Below are 24,607 nucleotides of genomic sequence, written 5' to 3'. Positions count from 1 at the left end.
GTCTACCTCAGACTGTACGGAGTTCTCTAACTTGTCTAACATCTTACCTTGTTGAAGACGAGAGTCGACCTCAGACTGTACGGAGTTCTCTAACTTGTCTAACATCTTACCTTGTTGAAGACGAGAGTCTACCTCAGACTGTACAGAGTTCTCTAACTTGTCTAACATCTTACCTTGTTGAAGACGAGAGTCACCTCAGACTGTACGGAGTTCTCTAACTTGTCTAACATCTTACCTTGTTGAAGGCGAGAGTCTACCTCAGACTGTACAGAGTTCTCTAACTTGTCTAACATCTTACCTTGTTGAAGACGAGAGTCTACCTCAGACTGTACGGAGTTCTCTAACTTGTCTAACATCTTACCTTGTTGAAGACGAGAGGTCGACCTCAGACTGTACGGAGTTCTCTAACTTGTCTATCATCTTACCTTGTTGAAGACGAGAGTCTACCTCAGACTGTACGGAGTTCTCTAACTTGTCTAACATCTTACCTTGTTGAAGACGAGAGTCTACCTCAGACTGTACGGAGTTCTCTAACTTGTCTATCATCTTACCTTGTTGAAGACGAGAGTCTACCTCAGACTGTACGGAGTTCTCTAACTTGTCTAACATCTTACCTTGTTGAAGACGAGAGTCTACCTCTGACTGTACGGAGTTCTCTAACTTGTCTAACATCTTACCTTGTTGAAGACGAGAGTCGACCTCAGACTGTACAGAGTTCTCTAACTTGTCTAACATCTTACCTTGTTGAAGACGAGAGTCTACCTCAGACTGTACGGAGTTCTCTAACTTGTCTAACATCTTACCTTGTTGAAGGCGAGAGTCTACCTCAGACTGTACAGAGTTCTCTAACTTGTCTAACATCTTACCTTGTTGAAGGCGAGAGTCTACCTCAGACTGTACGGAGTTCTCTAACTTGTCTAACATCTTACCTTGTTGAAGGCGAGAGTCTACCTCAGACTGTACAGAGTTCTCTAACTTGTCTAACATCTTACCTTGTTGAAGGCGAGAGTCTACCTCAGACTGTACAGAGTTCTCTAACTTTACCTTGTCTAGAGTACATCTTACCTTGTTGAAGCTAGAGTTAAGCGAGAGTCTACCTCAGACTGTACAGAGTTCTCTAACTTGTCTAACATCTTACCTTGTTGAAGGCGAGAGGTCACTGTTACCTCAGACTCAGACTGTACAGGAGTTCTCTAACTTGTCTAACATCTTACCTTGTTGAAGGCGAGAGTCACCTCAGACTGTACGGAGTTCTCTAACTTGTCTAACATCTTACCTTGTTGAAGACGAGAGTCGACCTCAGACTGTACGAGTTCTCTAACTTGTCTATCATCTTACCTTGTTGAAGACGAGAGTCTACCTCAGACTGTACGGAGTTCTCTAACTTGTCTAACATCTTACCTTGTTGAAGACGAGAGTCTACCTCTGACTGTACGGAGTTCTCTAACTTGATCTTCCACTCAGTTTCTGTGAGTTTCACAGCTTTCTCCACTGCGGTCTGCTTAGCACTTCTCTGCTCTTCGAACCATGCCACCTTAGCGAGTGCAATCTGTCACAGAGATATTGTATCATTATTTAACAAAATTGTTGCTTTTAATTGATACAGTCTGAAAGGAGAAGGTGTGCTTGTACTTTATAGTCTATAAGTAAACATCATTATTTCCAGAGTAATTTGTCTAACCCAGATGTCACAGGGACCAGAATATTCAGGTTTCCAAATTTTAAATAATTTTATTTCTATAAATAAGAAGGAAAATATTATGCAATTATGCCACAATACACCAAGATCTGGATTAGATAAGGGCCATTTTTGACAATTTATACTGTAATTAAAATTGTTTTTTTTAAGGTTTTAGGTTATAAGGGTGGATGCCTAAGATCCTAAGAAAATAACAACTGTTACCGTACAATTACTGACATGGTGGGACAACACCTATATATAAATTTTAATGAATGACCCCGAGTTGGTGGAATGGTGATAGAATGTCAGACACCTTAACCACTGAGCCACTGTGACCCAGAGGTGGAGGGCTAGTGGTAGAATGTCAGACACCTTAAACATTCAGCCACTGTAACCTTGAGATGGAGGGATAGTGGTTGAATGTCAGACACCTTAACCACTCAGCCACTGTGACCCAGAGGTGGAGGGCTAGTGGTAGAATATCAGACACCTTAACCCTTCAGCCAATGTGACCCAGAGGTGGAGGGATAGTGGTAGAATGTCAGACACCTTAACCACTCAGCCACTGTGACCCAGAGGTGGAGGGCTAGTGGTAGAATGTCAGACACCTTAACCACTCAGCCACTGTGACCCAGAGGTGGAGGGCTAGTGGTAGAATATCAGACACCTTAACCACTCAGCCACTGTGACCCAGAGGTGGAGGGCTAGTGGTAGAATGTCAGACACCTTAACCACTCACCCACTGTGACCCAGAGGTGAGGGCTAGTGGTAGAATGTCAGACACCTTAACCACTCAGCCATTGTGATGCAGAGGTAAGGGCATGTTGTTAGAATGTCAGACATCTTGACCACTCAGCCACTGTAACCTTGAGATGGATGGCTATATATTTGTAATTAACTACTGATGTTTAACACAAAGCTACAGGGCTCGAATTTTACAATTTTTGTCACTTGCTAAAAATAGCAAGTGCCTTAAATTTGTACTTGCTAAAAATGCATTTTTACTTATAATTAAATATCCATATTTAAATTTACAGTTTTGTTACTTATAAAATCATTTATATCATGTATGATGTTGTGAGGTGAAAAGGTACATAATGTATATCAACAACAACATTTTAGTAAGAACTGGGTCCCCATATTTTCTAATACAACAATTTTTCACAATCATTATGCCATTTTTACAATTGTCCCTGATAAAAACCACTTGCTAAATCAAGCAAGTGCATATTTTTTTCTTTTGCTATTCTGGTATATCTACTTGCAAAAAATAAGTAAAAAAGCCTGAAATTCGAGCCCTGACAGATATGCAAGTGTCGTTTAACCAAATGATTATGCAAAGAAATAGGTCAGTTGATTACAATATCAGAGTGTGCAAACTCATTTTACGCATGAAAATTTCAAAAGGATTTAGAAAATCTGATACTTGTCTACAGGTGTGAATCAGTTAAAATTTCCCCTCACATAGATCTCCATGTTTACATATAATATACTTGATCATATTCATCCAATTTACAATCATCTGTCAATTAAAAAGAATCTTGTAAGTAAAGAAGCTTTCATATTAAATATAGAATCAATTGTTTTATGTGAGTTATCAATAAACTTATAAGTAGAACTTTATATATTAAGCAAATTTTACCTGTTATTTCGGTCCGTCGATCTCTACCATGTATAGAGTAAATGTATAGAGATCCTATATACCTGACATATCTGTCACATCTCGATAACACATACCTTAATTATACCAGCCTAAACACTTTATTTTTAGAATTTAAAATGTCTGTCCGGACCTGTCGAATATCTTCAAAGCGGACCTCTCATATCCATAGGAATATGAATATCTTGCTTTTAGAATTCAATATTTTTGTCTGGACATGTGCCGAAGCTCATAATTAGAGTAGAGTAAATATATATCTATAGAAATGTGAAGTGTTTATTGAAGGGGTGGTCTAGTGTTTCAGTGTGTTGGTCAAAAATACCAGGTACACAAAACCAATTTAAACCTCACGGATATAATATTAACATGAAAACTTTAAAATTGGTTACAATACCGCTACGGAATTTTCGAATCTCTGAGCTGATTTAGAATCATGAGAATGAAATACTAATAAAATGACCTAATTTTCATAAAATTAAAAAAATAACAAAAATTTTGAGAATTTAGCTTTAAGCTTGATATAGCGTCTCGGGTGGTGTGTGTATTGGGATAAGCCGTTAAATCACACAACGACACTGCTCCTGTGTGTTTATATGTAAAGAACAATAACAAACAGGATCGGATCTCTATTGTACACAACGCTATTGTGTCCGGTGGTGATTTAATCCCGGATATAAATATATATACATAGCTCTCGGCTTGTATGTCATGATCTATAACAGTGGTCAGTTGTATACTACTGTTATAACATCGATAAAACTAATTTTAAAACAAAATATTAAAAAAAAGAAAAATTAAAAATACAATATATACATTTATAGTAAATAACATTTCATATAAATAAATTAACAAACAATAATTTTTTAAAATAGATTAAAAATTTTTAAAAGATTTTTTTAAAATTTTTTTGCCATTTTGTTCAAAGTTAAATACATGCATGGTTTTCCTAAGAATCAGGATAATTTAAAATTATTAATGGTATTGATATATATATGCATTATTTCTGTAAATTGTTTGCTTTGAATAAATATATTTTGTTTATTTGTTCTCTTTATTCATCTGCAACACCGCCCCCCCCCCAACCAAAAAAAATTTTAATGTTCAACTACAGAAAAACTGTACAATTCTTTTACAAAATCGAGCAAAGTTGTAAACATTTACCGATTCAATATATTGAATATCTCGATCTTAACTGATCAATTTGCTTAAACAATGCACATTGTGTAGAATCACTGATGAGCGATCATTCAAAACCACCGATTATAAACCGCGTCCATGCAGATATCATCAGTATTAGCTTTATCAATCAACTCAAAAAAACATATCCTTATCTTGTGGAAATATATCTGGTATACAGATTTTAAATTTCTGTAAGCAAATGAAAACGAGGGTTACAAATGCATCTAAGCAAATGAAAACGAGGGTTACAAATGCATCTTTTAATCTCAATGTATAATCGTGAAAGTTTGTAAAGATATGATCTTGACAGGTGAACTTTATGCGTGTTGTGTCATATAAAAGATATGGACCAAACACTGCACCTTGCTACACATCTGTACTTTTGGACCAAACTGACAGTACATTTTCAAAACTTCAAATATTTGTAAGTCAAACAATATTGCTGACTTGTAATGTTCAAGGCAAAAAATGTACATTCAACACATTATTCCCCATGTTAAAAGTATCTGCTATTTTGTATCGGTTTAAAGTCATCTCCAGGTTGATTCCACAAGAGAGCTATAGCACCCAGTGACGATAAAAGAAATGAAAAATGATGGAGCACTTAACTTGAACTTTGGACTTAGATTTCACAAAATTATTTCATAGTGTAAGCTAATTAATTGTCAATTTACAAATGAAATAGAAAAATCTTCACTCTTTTAATAGTTTTTGTCTGTATTTAAGTCATATGTAAGTGAAACTGGCGCTTTCAAAAAGGGGAAGGGGCCCTTATTACTGTAAGTTGAATACGATTTATGTATAAGTGGTATAACTACATGGTTTGGCCGTGGCTAATTAACAGTTAGGAATTTAATCATCGAGCTGTCAGAAACACACAGACAATGGTGTATTAGATCTCGAACACAATGGGGGTAGCAGGTACGGGCGTGCAATATTGTATACAATAAAATCTAAAACAATAGCGAGGGTGACCAAGGGACGCCACTTATGTAGGTCTCCAATACCCATTTGTTTTAAATACCCAAATTGTAGGTTGGTATGATCTTTATGTACAGAGAATTTTAATTTTTAAATTAAACATTTATTACAAATATATATGGATTTTGTAATCTAACTTTCTAAAATTAGATACCCATCCTGGACTTATGATATCATCGGTTTGACTAAAATAACTAAAAATATCTATCAGATAGTAATTGACCTTGCCTCAATATCAATTCAGAAAGAACAAAATGGTAAAAATATACATTTTCCTGCTCCATTTGTATATATCTAAACGTAATTTCTGTCAGAAGAAAAATTCTTGCTGAGAAGTACTACGTAGTGCTACATGTGAAGGGAGACAATTATTTTCTGTCTAATGATACAAAGTTTGAGTCTGTGCATACAATTATTTCATTACGTTAGTAATGAATATTGAAATTCCAAATTTGACTAAAGGGAGACAACTGTTATATGAACAAAGAATACCTCCAAAGAATATCGAGTCAATGTTGAAAATTATTAACCTTCTTGGAAGATGTAGAGGTTTAAGATTATATTGAGTAATGAGAATATGATGTAAACAGTCTAAGCTGGATAACGGACAATGTTGTCATACAATATGTATTTATACAAATGTGAACTTCAAACTTGTAATCATATGATATAATAATAAATATAAAATGTACACATACAGCTCATTTGAGGAATTATGAAATCATATTTTCAAAGTCTCTAATCAGTAGAATGCTTTAATCATCTAAATCTATGTTTTGATTTCGTAAATTGCAGTCAAATACTTTACATCTCAAATGCTTTAATCATTTTAATCTGCATCGCATCAGTCAAATTATTTAATTATTTCAATCTGCATCAGTCAAATTATTTAATAACTTCAATCTGCATCAGTCAAATGCTTTAATAACCTTAATCTGTATCAGTCAAAAGCTTTAATCACCTCAATCTGCATCAGTCAAATGCTTTAATGACTTCAATCTGCATCAGTAAAATGTTTTATTTACCTTAATCTGCATCTGTCAAAAGCTTTTATCCCCTCAATCTGCATCAGTCAAATGCTTTAATGACTTCAATCTCAATCAGTTAAATGTTTAATCACCTCAATCTGCATCCGTCAAAAGCTTTAATCACCTCAATCTGTGTCAGTCAAATGCTTTAATCATTTTAATTTGCATCTGTCAAATGTTTTATCATCCATATTTGTTTACCTTGGTTTCTACAGCTCGGCGTATTTCTTCATCAGATTCTTTCTTCAGTTGTTCCTTTATGCTGGCCTCACGTTCACTGCCTTCCTCTTTCACTCTCTCCATCTCCTCTTTCTTCTCCTTTTCAAGCTCTGACTTGATCTGTAGATAGAATTGATAGGATATTCAATGTACAAAGCCAATATAGCCCAGATCATGTAAACATGAGAATTTGTTGAATGCTGGAGTTCAATACTTCTAACTTTTACACGATCCTTATCAATAATCACAAAATTAATCAAATTTCTGTAGCAAATATACTGTACGTCTCACATAACACAAATCATATAAAAATTGTATGTGACTGACTCTGAAGTTTTAATCTGCAAAGGTATACTGCTAAACAACTTCATTTCACATGGAATCAAATTTCACAAAGTTCACTAATAATTAGAAAGCCTGAAAAACTATTGTCACAGAAATTGTGCTCTTATTGAAAACCATGTTTTTTATATATTAATTTCATAGAATTATTACAGAAGCATTTTTTTTCGTATTCATATCCTCTTGTGCAGTAACATATTTAAGTATTTTATAGTAGTTATCGTAATTTACCTGTTCGAGTTTCCGTGCGGTGTCAGCCTCGGTCTGCATACGAACTTCCTGTTCCAGGTTGTCCTTTTGTGCACAAACATTGACGTACATTTCCTTCACCTCGTCCAGCTCACGCAAGGTCGAGTCAAGGTCGTTCCTTTAATACAAAATTGATATTGATGTATTTCACAATCATCTTTTTTCATAAGACAGCACAAATCTTGTGTTGTTTGAAAAAAATCCTGTCAAATTTCATCATCATCCTAAACAAATAACAAGAATTCCGTGGAATTCTACATCTTCAACAAATGTTCTATTTTTAGTAACAATATCCTTGACCTTTGACCTGAAAAGTAATATCAGGCTAAAGTGACCTTGAGTTACCACACGTGAACCACTTCGTGTTTGGTTCAAATAGCAGTAAAAGTTGTCTACTTGTTACCAGTACCTCAAAATTTTTTTTAAAAAAATCAACTCGTAATTCAAAGAAAAAGTTAGGTTTACAAACACCTACCTGAGATTGGTACAGTCCTCTTCATATTTATTGACTAGTCTGGCCTGGTCCTCAGCAAACTTGGCCTCCATTTCCTGTCGGAGTTGTGACTTGGCCACCTCATGAACAGATTCCAGCGTTCGCTGACATCTGTGGAATTTTAAATGTCAGAAATTGTGAGTTAGTGGTGGTAGGGACTCCTAATTAATCTTCATAAAAAAAAGTTTAATTATAAATAAATTGTAGCCAAAAAGCAGCTTTTAAATTAACTTTAACTTAAGGAATCTCAAGTTTCATCCCTTCATTTTGGAATTTTTTATCACAACTTCCATATCGTTATATTCTTTTCAATAAACTTTTGAATGTCACGAAAAGTTATTTTCTGTTTCCTAATTACCTACACAATCTTAACCTACTTTCAAATTTTCTTTTTCAATCATATCCCTTCACTAAGATTCGTCAATACAATACTTGCTTTCAGGTTTCATAAGATTCTGACTCTTCATCAGTTCCCAATTTTAACAACTTAATTTTCTATGGTATATCACTTGTTTCATGTAATTTTTCAGGGTATATCACTTGTTTCAGACTAATTCCTAAATAATCCATGCTTCTTTAATTTCACAACTCTCAGCTGATATTGTCTATTTAAAGATGTTCCACCGCCGACAGAGCATAAATGACATTCATCATTTGAACAATAATTGGTGTTTAATCATATATATTTCTAATTAACACAAAAAATAATATAAAATTATTTATTTTTCTTTGGTGCTAGCGTAATTAGCACTTCATTCCATATAGGATATAGTGCCATGGAATTTTTTCGGGATGCAATTAATTATTTTTTTGTTCTTAACTTGAAGTAAAATCAGAAGCTCAAACTTTTCAGTGGTGGTAACAGTGTAAAGTAAGTAACTTTTGTAACTGAAGAAAAGACTAAATCGTCTCCTTCTGTTTTTGATAGTGAAAAAATAGCTTCCGTACAAAAACACTTAAAAACAACATTAAGATACAGAGTAACCTACCAAATATGTCTATTGAATAATCCTGATCACTTTACTTTATTCGTTCCAATAAGAGCCCATGTCCCTATTAGCACCCCTCCCCCTTTTGATTCCTCAATTTCAATTGCCCGGGCGTAAGTAAAGACTAAAACTATCAAAACTGTATAGGTTTGCACTTTGTTTTGGCAATAATTTTGTCTTAGTAAGCACCTTTTCATTTTTTCAATTTTCTAAACGTCCTGGGCACTTATTGGGTTGAGTACGGTAATATACTTGCATTAAGGCATCTTCATTCTTGATTATAGTTATAAAAACATGTACAATCCAGCAACCTGTCTATACTGATCAAATAAACTAGTTCCGATGACATATCGGGTTTAGACAATTCATATAGTATACATTGTTTCCAAATTTGACATTTTTCATTTTGATCTCTAAATTTCACAATTTCAGGACTTGCATGAATTCCTCTCAAACTTTCAAAATGACATCTTCACTTCAAGTCTCATTTGTTTCTTTGAACTCTTAAATATATCACTGTACTTGGAATCAACATTTCACAATTCTCCGCACTCCAATCGTCTTTTTCTCTCACTAATTTTCATATATTTTCTCAGATTCTAAGTTTTCCTTTGACAACTGTAACTGTTGAACTACACAACATTCCTTAAAGAGCAGAACTCTCACTCATTTTTGCAAATATACATTTTTCTTTACCATTAGAACTATTAGAAAAAGATCTGACTTACCTGTCGGCCAGGTGTACAGTGCCTAACGAGTATACAGGTATGCCAGACAATAGATTAACCTGAGGTATCGATGATACCTGATACATTATATAACCATGTGACCAATTGTCTGTAATACACTGTTGTGATACCCGATACCCTGAGCATGATACCCTACTATAACATTTCATAAATATTTAATCATTAGCCTATCACACTGGTCATGAAACCCTACTATAACATTTCATAAATATTTAATCAGTAGCCTATCACGTTCTGCCATCTACAACTACCAAGAAGCCTAAAAATGTGTTTTGTATGATTGGAATCAATATCTGTAGAACCTAATATTGCCTATCCTGTTGATTGTAACACACTTCTGGATGGCCTGAAATGTTCAACATCTGTGAAATACCAATTTAGGAAACAAGGCAAAAGAACATTGATCTTTGCTTTATATTTAAATGCCTTTTGACAAATAAATGATTTTTTCTGTGTTCATGAATTAAATGATATCAGTGCAAAACTTTAGCTTTATCTCTGACAGACTGAGAGAAAGAATTTATTGAGACCAACCAGCATGGAATAAAATACTCTGAACATTGTATGTTGATATATTCCATCTTTGCATATTACTGAGTTAGCTCCCTTGTGGGTAGGTACCCATTGTGACATAAATTTATATTCCCTGCTTAGAGGAAATACTGTTAGCAAACATAGTAGATGTTATGTCAATTAAATCTACTGCATTTTCAACAAGAAGCAACATCATGAAAATTTATTTCGATCAGAACAACTGGCCCCGATTTCTTGAAACAAAAGTGCAGACTTAAGTCAAAACTCAAGTTTTTCTCCTTATGTAACTTATATGAAAATTCATAACTTAAGTCATTTTTTTTTTACTTAAGTTTGTTTTGAGAAATCAGAGCCAGGTTTGTTTGTTAATAGCAAACTAAATGTTGCTTGGTGTCTTCTGTGGTATGTATGCTTCTGTGAGATAGCACTATAAAAAGGGCAAGAGTCCAGCTATCACAAGGAGACATAAACTACTCATACTGCAGCCTACCAAAACACACTATCACAAGGAGACACAACCTACTCATACTGCAGCCTCCCAAAACACACTATCACAAGGAGACACAACCTACTCATTCTGCAGTCTCCCAAAATACACTATCACAAGGAGACATAACCTACTCATACTGCAGCCTCCCAAAACACACTATCACAAGGAGACACAACCTACTCATTCTGCAGTCTCCCAAAATACACTATCACAAGGAGACACAACCTACTCATTCTGCAGTCTCCCAAAATACACTATCACAAGGAGACATAACCTACTCATACTGCAGCCTCCCAAAACACACTATCACAAGGAGACATAACCTACTCATACTGCAGCCTCCCAAAACACACTATCACAAGGAGACACAACCTACTCATACTGCAGTCTCCCAAAATACACTATCAAAAGGAGACACAACCTACTCATACTGCAGCTTCCCAAAACACACTATCATAATGAGACACCACCATTCATACTGCAGCTTCCCAAAACACACTATCACAAGGAGACACCACCATTCATACTGCAGCCTACCAAAACACACAATCACAAGGAGACACAACCTACTCATACTGCAGCCTCCCAAAACACACTATCATAATGAGACACCACCATTCATACTGCAGCCTCGCAAAACACACTATCACAAGGAGACACAACCTACTCATACTGCAGCCTCCCAAAACACACAATAGTCATAATATACAATCATCATAACCATACCTATGCCATATAAAAGGGTGGGTGATGACATTATTAAAAGGCTTAAAGATTAATTGATAGAATGTTATTTTTTTTTTACATTAAACATGTTTGAACTAAACATGCTTACATAAAATTCATTATTATAACAAAGTACATTTTGTTTGTCACCATAGTTCAAGTAAGATATCTGTGCTATGTGTATGAGGAACTATGCATATTATGATTTTGTTAATCGCAAAAGTTTCACTATAATGGTTACCAATGCTTTACTGTAAACAAGTACATTCTGTATAACATTAAAATGTAAAATGTAATCCCAGGCAAACCTGATTTATGAAGTTTAATTGTCAAAGTGAAATTTTCACAGACAACCACATCAACATTGTGATAAAGTTGGGTTTTTTTTCTTCAAAAATGTGTTAATCGAGACATCCTGAGATTCTCAGGAATGGAATCTAAACATGTAATGGTGGTGATTGGGTGTAGTTTGGAATAAGATGGCTGTGGATCGGAATTCAGGGTAGGGTGGGGGTGTATGGGGGTGGAGGCTGTGTGGGGGTTGAAGGGGGAGGTCAATCTGCCACTTCTTCGTGGCTGTAGATTGGGTTCACATGAATTCCATGTAAAATTCATGTGAAAAAAAATTCACATTAAACATTCCATGTAAAATTCATGTGAAAAAAATTTCACATTAAACATTTCATGTGAAATTCATGTGAAAAATTTTAACATTAAAAATTTCATGTGAAATTCATGTGAAGAAATATTTCCTATGTGTTGTGTTAGGGTGGAATGTTTTAGTGAATTAACACTAGAATTATTGTCCAGGAGGCCAAATTATATCAACCCTAAACAAATATGCAGATTGTAATCAATATCTACAGCAAAAAGTGCTGAATGACAGTTGACCATTTTAAAACAAACAAGGGGCATAACTCTGAAAAGGATCTTTACTGTATAAGAATTATTGCAATCAAGACTCATTGAAGTCCATCTAATAGTTAAGGAAGAGTAGCTGTTTAACCATATTCGAACATAGAGGGATAACTCTGAAAAAGATGGAGGAATTTTGTTTCGATATTGATTACCCACATCTACATATTGTATAAGGATTATTGCCACCAAGTTTTGTTAAAATCCCCCAATACTTTAGGAGAAGACATTGGTTTACCTGCCTATCCGTCAAGTGTATCTTTTTTACTACTGTACAAGATAGGGTATGGTCCTAGTAGCTCTATATAAGAATGGATAGTGTGAGCAGGGGAGGTAACCCTGGGTAAATAATTCTCCTTACTTGTCAGGTGAATCTTTTTTATTACAGTACAAGATGGAGTAGGGCCTTACCTATATTAATAGGCCAAAAAAAATTCATTGTTAGTTTCTCAGGCCACTTTTTTAAAAAGTCAGTGCGGGCGGCGGGAATATTTTGTATTTTTTTTTTCTCTGAAAACAAATGCGGCAGATAACATTTTATTTTTTTCTCACTTGAAGGACATGAAAATCAATGAAAAACACGTGTAGAAAATGTAAATTCTTACTCAGTCTTTAAGAACAGCTTTTAAATATCTCAATCGTCACTATATCCAAAGAAAACCAGTTGAAAATACATAATCCTGGGAGGAAACATTCCATTTTGAGCAAATGCTGACATCGGCAGCCATTTTTTACCGGAAATGAAAGGTGCATACTAAAATTGGAGCCAATTTCCAGGTGCATTTTCGAATGGAAATTTCGGGCGAGTTCGAATGGAAATTTGGGGTGCGGTCTCGATTTTAATTTTTAGTTATGGCGCATAAAAAACGTTGGTGCGGGGGGTAAATGTCGATGCGGCGAGGCCTGAGAAACTAAGAATTAATTTTGTTTGGCCTTACTGATTAGAAATAGGAAGGGTGAGTAGGGGAGGTAACTCCGAGTAAGTAATTCACCCTAACTGTCGATAAATTTATTTTTTGTTACTTTACAAGATAAAGTACCTTCCTAGTAACTCTGTATCCTAGCGTATAGGGTGAGCAGGGGAGGTCACTCTGAGTAAATAATTCCCCCTAACTGTCGATAAATTTATTTTTTGTTACTTAACAAGATAAAGTACCTTTCTAGTAACTCTATATCCTAGCGTATAGGGTGAGCAGGGGAGGTCACTCTGAGTAAATAATTCACCCTACATGTAGAGTACTTTTTTTATTACTGTATATGATACAAATGGGGATCAGGGGAGGTAACTCCGGGTAAATAATTCTGCCTACCTGTCGAGAGCCTCCCTTTTGTCGTTGTCGTAATCCTGTACCATCTGAGAGATCTGTTTGTTGAGTTCCGTGTTCATCTCCGTTAACTTCTCTTCACTGCTGCCCACTTCCTCCAGTCTCTTCTTCAGATCCTACACACATTAGAAAAGTGATAAGTAACAACCACATCTCAAACCTTCCAACTGAACTGGATGATAAACTGTTCAAGGGGGTTTAGGGTGTGTAAAAATATACAGTAAAACCTTGGAAGTAATTAAATGAATAATTGATGAAATTAGGAGGGGAAAATCCTGAAAGTCAAAAAAGTTACTGTAAAAGTGAAACTTCCTTAACTACCACCTCTATATAAAGACCACTTACTCAATAAGACCACTTCCTTGCTATCTAAAATGGCCAATTACTACACAGTTTAGCCTCTGTATTAAGAAAAACTTTTGAAGTTCTTCTTTGTCCATGGTATAGGTATGAGCAATAGATAGACTATCAGGGGTTCAATATTAGGCGGTGCCCGACACTTTTTTCCGCTAAAACCTGGCTATGGTACAGCCTAATTAGGGATATATTAGATTAGATAGCATACAGATGGTACAGAAAGGTACCTCTTGCGATTGTACCACCTTTCCTGACAGATAATGAAACCCCATAGTTGACTATGTAGTGTTAGGTATCTGTGAACATGCAGGAACATATGTATCTAATCAGAAACCTTTGCCTCCTTCGTGATAGACACATATATTGTTACCCTACCAGGCATTCTATCTAACTTCCTTTTGATGTGGAAGATATGTATATAGGTATTGCAGCAAGTTAGAATTAGATTTTAATTCAGTTGATCGCGTTTTGAGCGTATGATCCCATGACAACCCCGGTAACCTACTTCAACGTCCTCCATCAGAATCGTCTTTTCTCTCTGTAGGTTGTCAATATCCTTCTTTAGTCGGCCCTCGATAGCGCTCTTCCTGTCACCAGACCTTGTAAGCTCCTCCCACTCATCCACACGCTTCTACAAAATATTTTCAAACATAAGCGAAGGAAAACTGACAACTTACAAGGGTAACATTTTCAATGCTCAAGGATGGCATAAATCAAATATAATTACCGTTCTCTTTGACATCCTAAGCTCAAACGTGAACATCTAGATCTAGATCTATATACCTTGTAGTCTGAAGATGTGAGTTCGGCTCGCTCACATCTTTGTTTCAGTTCACCGATTTCTTTCTTGGCTGAGCGTAGCTCCTCCTGTATTTGAGCCACCTGCTGCCGTTTCTGCTTGTTGCTAAGGAGACAGCGCTCAAGCTCCGCCTTCAAACCTGTCACCATGTCATCAGAGGCGGAGCCATCGAAACGACTCTTCGCACCAGTACTGTAAAAATATCAACATCGTTAGAAATGTTTGAAAGAAATAAATGCCCTGAGCAAACCAGCCTGACTGGCATTGAAACACTGCTTTTTACTTTCATGTTTCACTACCGGGGGATAAAAAGTGAAGAAATATAAATTGATTAAAGAAAATAATCAATCAGTAAAATTACTTTTAGCCTTAAGATTGTATTCAGAAGTGAAATGTACTGACAGTTTAAACGGGACTAATTCACGTACCATATGATACCCGATAAGTTTGTGCCGGACTTGTATTTCCAGTGGTGATGGAACGTAACTATTTCCCGCTAAAATGACGGTAGCGCAGGATATCGTCTTTTGATGTAATTCCATCAGCAATAGAAACAATAGTACCGCACAAACTTTATCGTGTATCACATGGTACGTGAATAATTCCCATTAAAAGACTTTTCTACCATCAGCTATCGCTTGTAACAGAAGTTTTTAACAAGTTTTGATAATTCTTACCTTGGTGCAGAGTCTGGGGTGTCGAAATCAAGAGTTTTCTTAATACCAAGGTCAAGGATGGAGTCGTCATGCATGGGTCGTCTGCCGTCAGAGCTCGTCTGACCGGACGTCAGTACACCCAATCCTGACGCCGACTCAAACATAGACAGCTGCTCCTTTAGGTCCTGGATCTCCTCCTACATACAACAAATTATTTAATCAATCATAACAAGAAAAGCAGTCTAAAGTTTCCTATATGCACAATCAGTACTTCAACCCATATAGGATATAGTGCCATGGATTTTTTTCGAGACACAATTAATTATTTTAAATATTTCATATCTTGAATTAAAATAAGACACTCAAATTTTTCAATGGTGGTAATGGTGTAAAGTAAGTAACTTTTGTAACTGAAAAAACTACTAATTCATCTGCTCTTGTTTTTTATTGCGAAAAAATACTATTTGTCAGTGATGGAGCATCTTTAATAGGTATTAAATATACCTGATAGGTGTGGCACATGTCGTCAGCGATTTGTCGGGACGCTATCGTCTGCTGCAGCTGTATCTTTAACTGGCTCAGCTCGTGTGACGACGCTAAAATGTATAATTAACATTTCTTTATCATACAAACTAACAAAATACAAATTAATGGTAACTTAGAAATTCCTCATAGAAAAAAAATAAGTGGAATTTGATGGAATATATTATTCTGAAGAGTCCCTGCTGTGACACGGCGCTCTAACAATACCTCTATTATATCACCAATAGTAATAATGCTGTGCTATTTACAGAGCAATGCTATTTCTATACACAAATTAGAAAACAAGTTATTTTGATATCAACCAATAAGAAAGTTGTGCTATTTATATCCATCAATAAGAAATCTTTGCTATTTATGTCCACCAATAAAAAAGATTTGCTATTTTGCTATTTATATCCACCAATAAGAAAGCTGTGCTATTTATATCCACCAATAAGAAACTTTTGGTATTTATATCCACCAATAAGAAAGCTGTGCTATTTATATCCACCAATAAGAAACCTTTGCTATTTATATCCACCAATACCCACTTGTCTCGAGCAGTGTCTGACACTGTTTCTGTGAGTCTTCCAGGCTGCGAGTCAGACGATTGATGGTCTCGGCACGTGAGATCTGGGCCTTCTCCGCGGACTGATAACTTTCCTCTAATTTTTTACGTAGCGTCTTGTTCTCAGCACTCTGAAAAATAAACATTTGAACAGGTGAAAATCAGGTAATTACAACTGAGAAAATAAACAGATTTGTAGCTGTAAACCTACCATTGATCAGAAATGTCTTAAAAACACAGGACACTATAACCCGCTCAATCAGCAGAGTGATAGAGACTGTATTAAAAGCTTTGTAAAAACCACAATAAAACCCTCCTTTTTCCAGATACATAGCAGCAGAGAACAAGACATGATTGGATAAATCTATATGCTCACTTCCTTTCTTTAAATTTGCATATCGCATATTTCAGTTTCTTAAACGGAACATATTTGTGGAGTTTTAATTTTACGGTACACCAATTCCTCTACATGCTATATTAGCACTTTGACATAACAGTACTAGTGAAATTCAAAATATTTCGCTGGATTGGCGAATTTCTCTATACAGTATATTGATTCAATAATTCACTATCTATACTGTGTATGAATTTTGTTGGATATTCCAGCTATCAAACTATATCTTATGAGTGATCACATCATATCATTACACGCTTAAAATTAAATCTAGCTACAAATAATATCATTATGTAAATATCATACAAATAGAAACAAAATCAAACGCTTTAATGGAACTTGAGGATAGCTAATCATGTTCCTGCACAGATGATATGAGTACAAAACTACAATTACCAAATCAGTGATGCGCATATTTAGCTCCTGTATTTTCTCGTTTGTGACCTTGACCTCTTGTTGATGTTTACGTTGTATTCCAGCGATGACGACCTCATGGTCGTGCCGCGCCCGAGCCAGACTTTCGCTGTTACCAAGGTCTAGGAGCTGTTGGTTTAGACTTTCGATGTTCGCCTCCGCAACGTGTAACTTCTTAAGTACCTGTTAATTTAAGGATTAAAGGAAGGATGATACAGGTAGCGTTAAAGTAATATTTACACTTCAGGTAGCGATCAACAGGTAAACGTAATTACACCTGACAAAATCCTTGATTTATTACGATCGTCAGGCTGACAGGATTGTATGCAAATGAAGCTGCGATTGGATTGTGTTGTCGAAGTTTCGCGCATGTGCATTGTAACGACTAAAATTTAACAAAACGGCTGAACGAAAGTGTGTGAGAAAAAAAATGTATCAGAATCGGCATCAAAGAGTAGGAAATTATAATGGAATCGGTAGCACCCTAGGATATATATGTAGGGAATGAAACTCAGAGATGGCATGTAGCAATAGAAGAAACAGAAGCTACATCTCAAGTGGAACTCGCCCGGATTCGCTCGGATTCTGTTTGGACTGTGTTGCATGTGGTGAGTTAAATTTCAACACATGTGACAGCGCACATACAGCGGCAGACTAACTACATGTGTGTTTGATGTACTAAGCTAGAGAACGTATGTAAGTAACTTGAAGTGTTATAGATTATATGGCATGTATAAACAATCCATCGTACTTCGGTTTGTTGTTGTTGTATTTTACTAAACATGCCGTGGCAAGACTGTCACTTCTATCTGACATTTTGTTGCACGCTTCCGTTTGTTGATGAGGCCTCATTTTGGAAAAAAATATGTCATGTTCTATGTAAAGCTTGACATCGCTCTATTTTTAGAGGAGTATTTTCCTGGTCAAGCTTGGCAACTGACCACCTATATTGTTCGCTGTATGCATCAAAAATGATCTGAAGATTATATCTTTGAACAGGATAAATTTCAATTTCGTAAACTTTATATTTCATTGGGCGAAACTTACCTTTAAATAAATTCATCGATTATGTTTTGACCAAAATGATCCTCCAAATCTATGATTTTTTTTTTAACTTTATAGGAATAAAATTCAAACAGCTGCTTTGTATTAGTTTAATGTTCAATATTTTACCTCGTCCTTGCTTTTCTTGATGACCTCTATCTCAGTCTCTATGGCTTTGTTTCGCCCGAGGAGGTGGGAGTTATCTCCCTTACTCTCCCTCAGTAGATCCTGTACTTGTTTCAGACTAGTGCTGGCAGCCTCCTGTTCACCTGGTAACCAAGTATTTAATTCAATAATCAACAGATTCTTCAATTCAATATTCACAACATATTCTTCTAATTCAATATTCGACAAATTCTTACTCTTCGATATTCAACCAATTCTTCTGATTCAATATTCAACAAATTCTTCTGATTCAATATTAAACAGGATCTTCTAATTCAATCTTTAACAGATTTTTCAAATTCAACAGCTACAATTTGATATAGCACCTCCTGCAACATTTTCAAATGAAATATAAATTTCTGAATAGAATGTTTTGACATTCATTTTCATTCAACAAATTCACAATGAATGTCAATCTTTTTAACAAAGAAATCAAAACTCAGTATGTTTATCTAACTCAAGAAATGAGCAATGCATGCATATACAGTAAAGCCTGTCTCAGCGGTCATCTTTTTATAAAGGCCACCTGCTTATAAAGACCACTGGTCATTTATAACACTTAACCTGTGTATATAGACCACCTGGCTAAAGAGACCTATTCTCCTTGGCCCCTTGTTGTAGTCTTTATAGACAGGTTTGACTGCACATCACATTCATGCACACCAATTTTCATTCAATTTTGAATTAAAAATTTCAAGATTTCACAGATTTCAAACTATGTACCTTTAGCTACAGACACCTGGTGTTTGAGTATACGTATCTCCCTTCCCGTTTCCTGTTTCAAAATCTCGTACTCGTTTGTGATTTCCTCGAGTTTACGTCCTCGAGCCTTGTACAGGACCTGTAGCTGCGAGTACTGTCTAGGGTCCAAACCTCCAGTCTCCTCTGTAATACAAGAACCAGAAATTTAATACATAGCGTATTATATAAGATATTTATCTTCTTTACTTAGTCTAGGTTATCATGGTTGAATAAACTTCATTTCTAAATCAACCCTTAAAAAAAAGCGTAAAAAAGTTTATTTACTTAACAAACTTCTCTCAGATGCTATTTCAGCACTTATTGTATTAATTGGCACCTTTCATACCAGAAAGATACAGATAAATTGATATTTCGTCTTTGCATATTACAGAGTTAGCTCCCTTGCGAGTAGGTATCGAATGTTACGCCATTATTTGTGAGTGCAATTAATGTCGTTTTCTCCAAAAAGTAAGACGTTACACTCGCAAACGTATGACGTCATAATCAAAACCTACCCGCAGGGGCAGATAAATCTGTAATTTGCAAATACGAAATAGGCTTACCAAGGTAATATGTTTCCTGTGTATCATTATTGCACTATATTCAAGATCAATTTTGTGCTAAAAATCTTACTTTATTGCAAGAACTACATAGCTGTTTAGAAGTGAAGGAGTGATTTTATTAATAGTCTAATAACAGAAATATTTATTATTAAATTATATAAAGGTCAGTTTCATTATCATAGATTATTTTCTTGGACATCACATTTTAAAACTGAAGATATTTTAGTGGCCATGTGTTTATTTACAGACATATACAAAACGGTGTATGTAGATGTAAGTAAATGTTTGTGGTGTAACATTACATGAAATTCTATTGACATCCTACCTGATTTTTCTTCTGGAGCCTTTGGTTTCTCTCGTCTGGGAGACCTGTCCTCTTCCTCAGTTCTCTCCCCTGATGGACCCCGTCGTCTCTGATACTGTACCCTATAGTCCTCCTGGTACTCCTTAGACCCGTGTAACTTCCCAGAGCCTCGATTCTGGTCATATGACCCATAGAGGTCGTGACCTTGTCCGTCGTCACGGGTTACATAGGGGTCAGTACTGTGGTAGTTTCTGTCATCACTGACGGCTGATTGACTGTAAAAGTCCTGTGTGGCACCTCCAGTCTGGTACCCTTGAGAATGAGGTGGAATCTCTGCGGACTGGTACCCTTGAGAATGAGGTAAACTTGAGTATGGCTGGAAAGCTCCGCCTCTTGGTTGATCTTCACTATAGGTGTCGCTACCATACACACCGTGAGGCTGGTTGTGGAGGTACGTCTGATGGTCCCCAGGGACACCGTTATTGTTCCCGCCCTCAGTCTCCTGCCGCACAGGCAGTTCAGGGTACCGCGTAGAGCCGTTGTCGTCCATAACCCCGCCCTGATAACCCCCATACCCACCTTGTCTTCCCTGCACCGCATGACTGTCCTGTGTAGCCTGATTTATCCAATCAAAAGCCTGAGGGTTTATATTATAGTTAGGTGCAGCACTTTCCTGTTCACTATTGTTGCTATGGTAACCATCACTTTGGAACTCTTCACCAGTTCCTGCAGGGAGGTATTCCTGGTACCCCTGTTGATAATCCTGGGAGCCCCGTAAAGCTTCCCCACGATATTCCTGTGAGCTCCTCAAACCTTGGTCCCTGTTACTGTAATCCTGTGAGCTTCGTAATGCCTGAAAAAATTAATTATTTATTAAGAATGGTTTTTATTTTTGTTGTTTACTGATACGAAAACTACATTTGTTGGACAGATATTTCAACATGACGGCATTAGACAAAAAAATAAAATTCATTCCTCATATTTGCATTTCAACTGACTATTTGTTTTAGATTTAATGTTACGATAGAATAAAACTTTGTTCTTTTCAATGTTATACGATTAAAGTAAAAGCCGGTCAATTGATGGAATCCCGGAACAGCTGGCTCGAATCTGGCGGGAAATGTTGTAAAGTTCAGAAAGTAGACAAAATATAGTTCCACAATTACATTATCTTTTTCATTCCATTGATGCAATATTTCCCAAATATTTCATTTTCGGAAATATGATTTAAGATATTCATTACATTGAAATCGTTTAATTGAAGAATAAAAATACAGAAACAATATATATAGACCAAATCTGATGCGCATTAACACTACTTGCGGAAGTCACTGTTCTGGTGTATGTTCCTGACAACCGACTGCGTTTACACAAGTGTAGACAACCTCCCAGTTGGTAAGGTTATAAAGCAAAGACAAAACGGAAATATAAATATTTCAGAGTAAAAATCAGCGTAAATAAACAAAAGGATTTAGAGTGCAACAGTCTGAAACTGTGAGTGTTGACAAATGTCCCTAATCCTTGTAAATCTCTGAAAAATGTCTATTATATAGCTTCAGAATGTGGACATCAACTTATTGTAACAATATGAAACAATTTGGAGTCACCACCCCATGAAGATGCTATCAGTGAAATTTTGTTAATTTCTGACTAGTAGTTATGAAGAAGAAGTTACCGGTAATCTTTATTCATTGTTGATGGACAGATGGACGGACGGATGGACGGATGGACGGAGGCTGGATGCCGTAGTATCTAGAACGAATATACGTACCCGGCCTACTATACCTTTCGGCCGGATACGAATTGGTCCCTATGTGTCGTAGTGGAGCACTGCCTTCAAAAATCACTCGGGCACAGTTTTCTATACTTTTTTGTAGGTTTTCAATTAATTCATGCGTATACATGCATTTACATATTATTTTTGTCGAAAACAAACATAAATACCATTCTTAATATCTACCCTACCTCTCAAATTCACAATTTGTGGACTTGCCGTTTACTTATTATGTAAAATAAATAATGCCGCGATGAGAATTTGATATTATATGTGGTTCAGTTTTATTGCCTAGTAGGTTGGCGATATCAAACAAGTACGATAAAATGCCAACAAACGTTTTATAATGGTTTGCATAATCATTACTTTGCTCCATTAGCAGTAATAGGCACCAATTGTAGCTCTAAAAACGACATCATTTTCTGTCTAAAAAGTCTTTTGAGCAACAATATTGCAGCTACGTAGTATCGTAACCTCACCTTGGTCCTTTTGGACCATATCAGCTAAAAATACAAGAAATATTTTAGTTGCATCACATTTTACCTTAAAACAACAGTTTCACTGTTAAATGACTCACTTTTCTCATAATTGTTTTTTTTTTTTTAATTTTTTTTTTTTATTTCGCCCCCCCCCCCACCCCCACTCAATCTGTTTAGCTCCTTGAATGCTAATAAATATGATAACTTATCCCAATAACACCTATTATTATCAAGTATACATCTACCTAATAAACTTCTAAGAATATGATTCACCAATATCAATTTTTCAGTCAACAGGTGGATCAGACAGGATCAATTTCTTAGTATCAGAGATCAGGTAAGTCAAGGAAGAGCACCCAGCTAGTGTTGGAAGGTCAAGGGTTCAAACCCTGACTCTAATTCTTTCGAAAACTAAAGTGCAGACTATTTTTTTTCTCCCTATACAACTTAAATGAAAATTGTTGGACTTCAGTCAGTTCTTAACTTGTTTATTTTGAGAAATTGGGGCCAGGTCCAGATTTCTCAAAACAAATTGAAGTGAAAACCTGACTTAAGTAAAAAAAACCTTCAGATAAATAAAATAAGGAGAAAAACTTAAGTTTTGATTTAAATGCACTTTTGCTCCGAGAAATCAGTTCCGGGTCTGGATACTTTCTCCTCTCCTGTTACACTCAAACAAAATCAAATTAACAAAATATCCAACCTGCTCCCTTGTATATTCCTGTGAGCTCCGTAACGGGTGATCCCGAGAGTTCCGCAAAGAGAAATCTTCCTGAGAGCTCCGGAGAAGATCCTGAGAGCCACGAACAGACATCTCTTGGGAACTCCTGAGCGGGTTTTCCTGAGAGCTCCTGACGGATGAGGCCTCGTATATAGTGGCGAGGGACTGTGGAGGGATGACGGGGGCCGAGGCGGGCATACCTTGATAGGGGGTCCACTGGTTCCTCGAGTCCAGGAAATTACCAGCCTCCGTAGACTCCACCCCATCTCTGTAAGGGAATAAAGCCGTTGTAACAGTAAAACACTGTGATAACAAATCTAAGAGCCCAACTTGATTTGCGCTCTTCTACTTCCAGAATATAACTTCCGTTCACTCAATTGTAGCTCTTCTACTTCTGGAAGCTCTTCGGTCTATATTGGAAGATCTTCTCAGTATACTTCTCTTCTTAGAAGAGCGTAAATGGAGTTGAGCTTTTGGGACCAAAGAATTTACTAAATTGTTAGAAACATATTTAATCATACACATATTACAGAACCTTATAATTAGTAGGGATCCAAAATTACTAATACAACAAATTTGTGGTTATAACATAATGTGCAGAATGACATGTTTACCCAGGACTCTCAGTTTTTGTGCCCAGATGGAGGCTGGCATTCGTCGACGGACCGCCCTCATCTGACGTAATGGAGAACTCATCGTCGTCGATCAAATCATCGAACGCGTTCGTCAGCAGCTGCTTCAACTGAAACAACAAAAATTTAAAATGTGATCCTCATCAAGTTTCATCATGCAGTCGTAAAATGGTTCAGGAGACCTTACATTCGATGTCACTCTCTCTCTACTTCTGAGGTGCTATGGCAGAAAGTGGCACACATGTATCTCTTGACCTCAAAGCTCTGGGAAGCAAAATGGCCAAGTGGTTAAGATGTCAGATGTTCTCTCACTTAAGCCCTATAACCTAAAAGTCAAGATACACAATCTCAGGACAGGTATACATACTTGCCAGGCACTAACTAGACCAAGACTAAAGTCTACTATAAATTTATTTGTAACATCAAAGCCATCGGTCAAGTTTACAACAGATACTGGCCAGGAAATGACCACTCTGACTTCCACAACTGGCGCATCTTTCATGATCAAAGAACCTCTGGTCAGTTCTTTGAATGTGATATAAAATACAACAATTTGAAAAGTTAAATTTCTAGTTGAACTATGATATTCTTTAAATAGAATTCCAGTTATAATTTACCTTGCCTAACAGAAGTGCTATACCCTTTAAATCTACCAGGGTATCCACTCCAACAATTGACTCCACCCCTTCCATCACTGACACTGCCCCTTTTGAAACAGGCTCCGCCTCTTCCCCTATTGACTCCACCCATTCCAACACTGACTCCACCCCTTCTAAAACTGACTCCGCCTCTTCCCCTATTGACTCCACCTCTTCAAACGCTGACTCCGCCCCATCCATCTATTTTTTTCTCCACACATTATATTTTTTGATGGATGGTCTGCTGAACATGTCTTGCACCTTATACTATAAATC

At 36.3% G+C, this 24,607-nt stretch overlaps 1 protein-coding gene across 3 annotated transcripts in view; it reads right to left on the bottom strand.

Moving 5' to 3' along the window:
* LOC138306027 (trichohyalin-like) overlaps positions 1–24,607 on the bottom strand; it is a 57,409-nt gene that overhangs the window by 18,149 nt on the left and 14,653 nt on the right. The window contains exons 3-19 of one of the 3 annotated variants that reach the window (XM_069246344.1): positions 23,676–23,803; positions 23,044–23,329; positions 20,109–20,940; positions 19,203–19,364; positions 18,444–18,583; positions 17,253–17,453; positions 16,446–16,593; positions 15,877–15,968; positions 15,394–15,569; positions 14,701–14,908; positions 14,423–14,548; positions 13,546–13,676; positions 7,815–7,943; positions 7,322–7,457; positions 6,731–6,868; positions 1,424–1,549; positions 236–257 (exon numbers count right to left, since the gene is read on the bottom strand). In XM_069246344.1, coding sequence (XP_069102445.1) covers positions 236–257; positions 1,424–1,549; positions 6,731–6,868; positions 7,322–7,457; positions 7,815–7,943; positions 13,546–13,676; positions 14,423–14,548; positions 14,701–14,908; positions 15,394–15,569; positions 15,877–15,968; positions 16,446–16,593; positions 17,253–17,453; positions 18,444–18,583; positions 19,203–19,364; positions 20,109–20,940; positions 23,044–23,329; positions 23,676–23,803 — 3,181 coding nt within the window. Of the gene's footprint in view, positions 1–235; positions 258–1,401; positions 1,550–6,730; positions 6,869–7,321; positions 7,458–7,814; positions 7,944–13,545; positions 13,677–14,422; positions 14,549–14,700; positions 14,909–15,393; positions 15,570–15,876; positions 15,969–16,445; positions 16,594–17,252; positions 17,454–18,443; positions 18,584–19,202; positions 19,365–20,108; positions 20,941–23,043; positions 23,330–23,675; positions 23,804–24,607 lie in introns of all 3 variants that reach the window. The other 2 variants (XM_069246343.1, XM_069246345.1) reach the window with 2 other exon arrangements.

This window comes from Argopecten irradians, chromosome 13 (genome assembly GCF_041381155.1).
Source record: "Argopecten irradians isolate NY chromosome 13, Ai_NY, whole genome shotgun sequence".
Lineage (NCBI taxonomy): Eukaryota > Metazoa > Mollusca > Bivalvia > Pectinida > Pectinidae > Argopecten > Argopecten irradians.
This window is presented reverse-complemented; position numbering and strand designations above follow the sequence as displayed.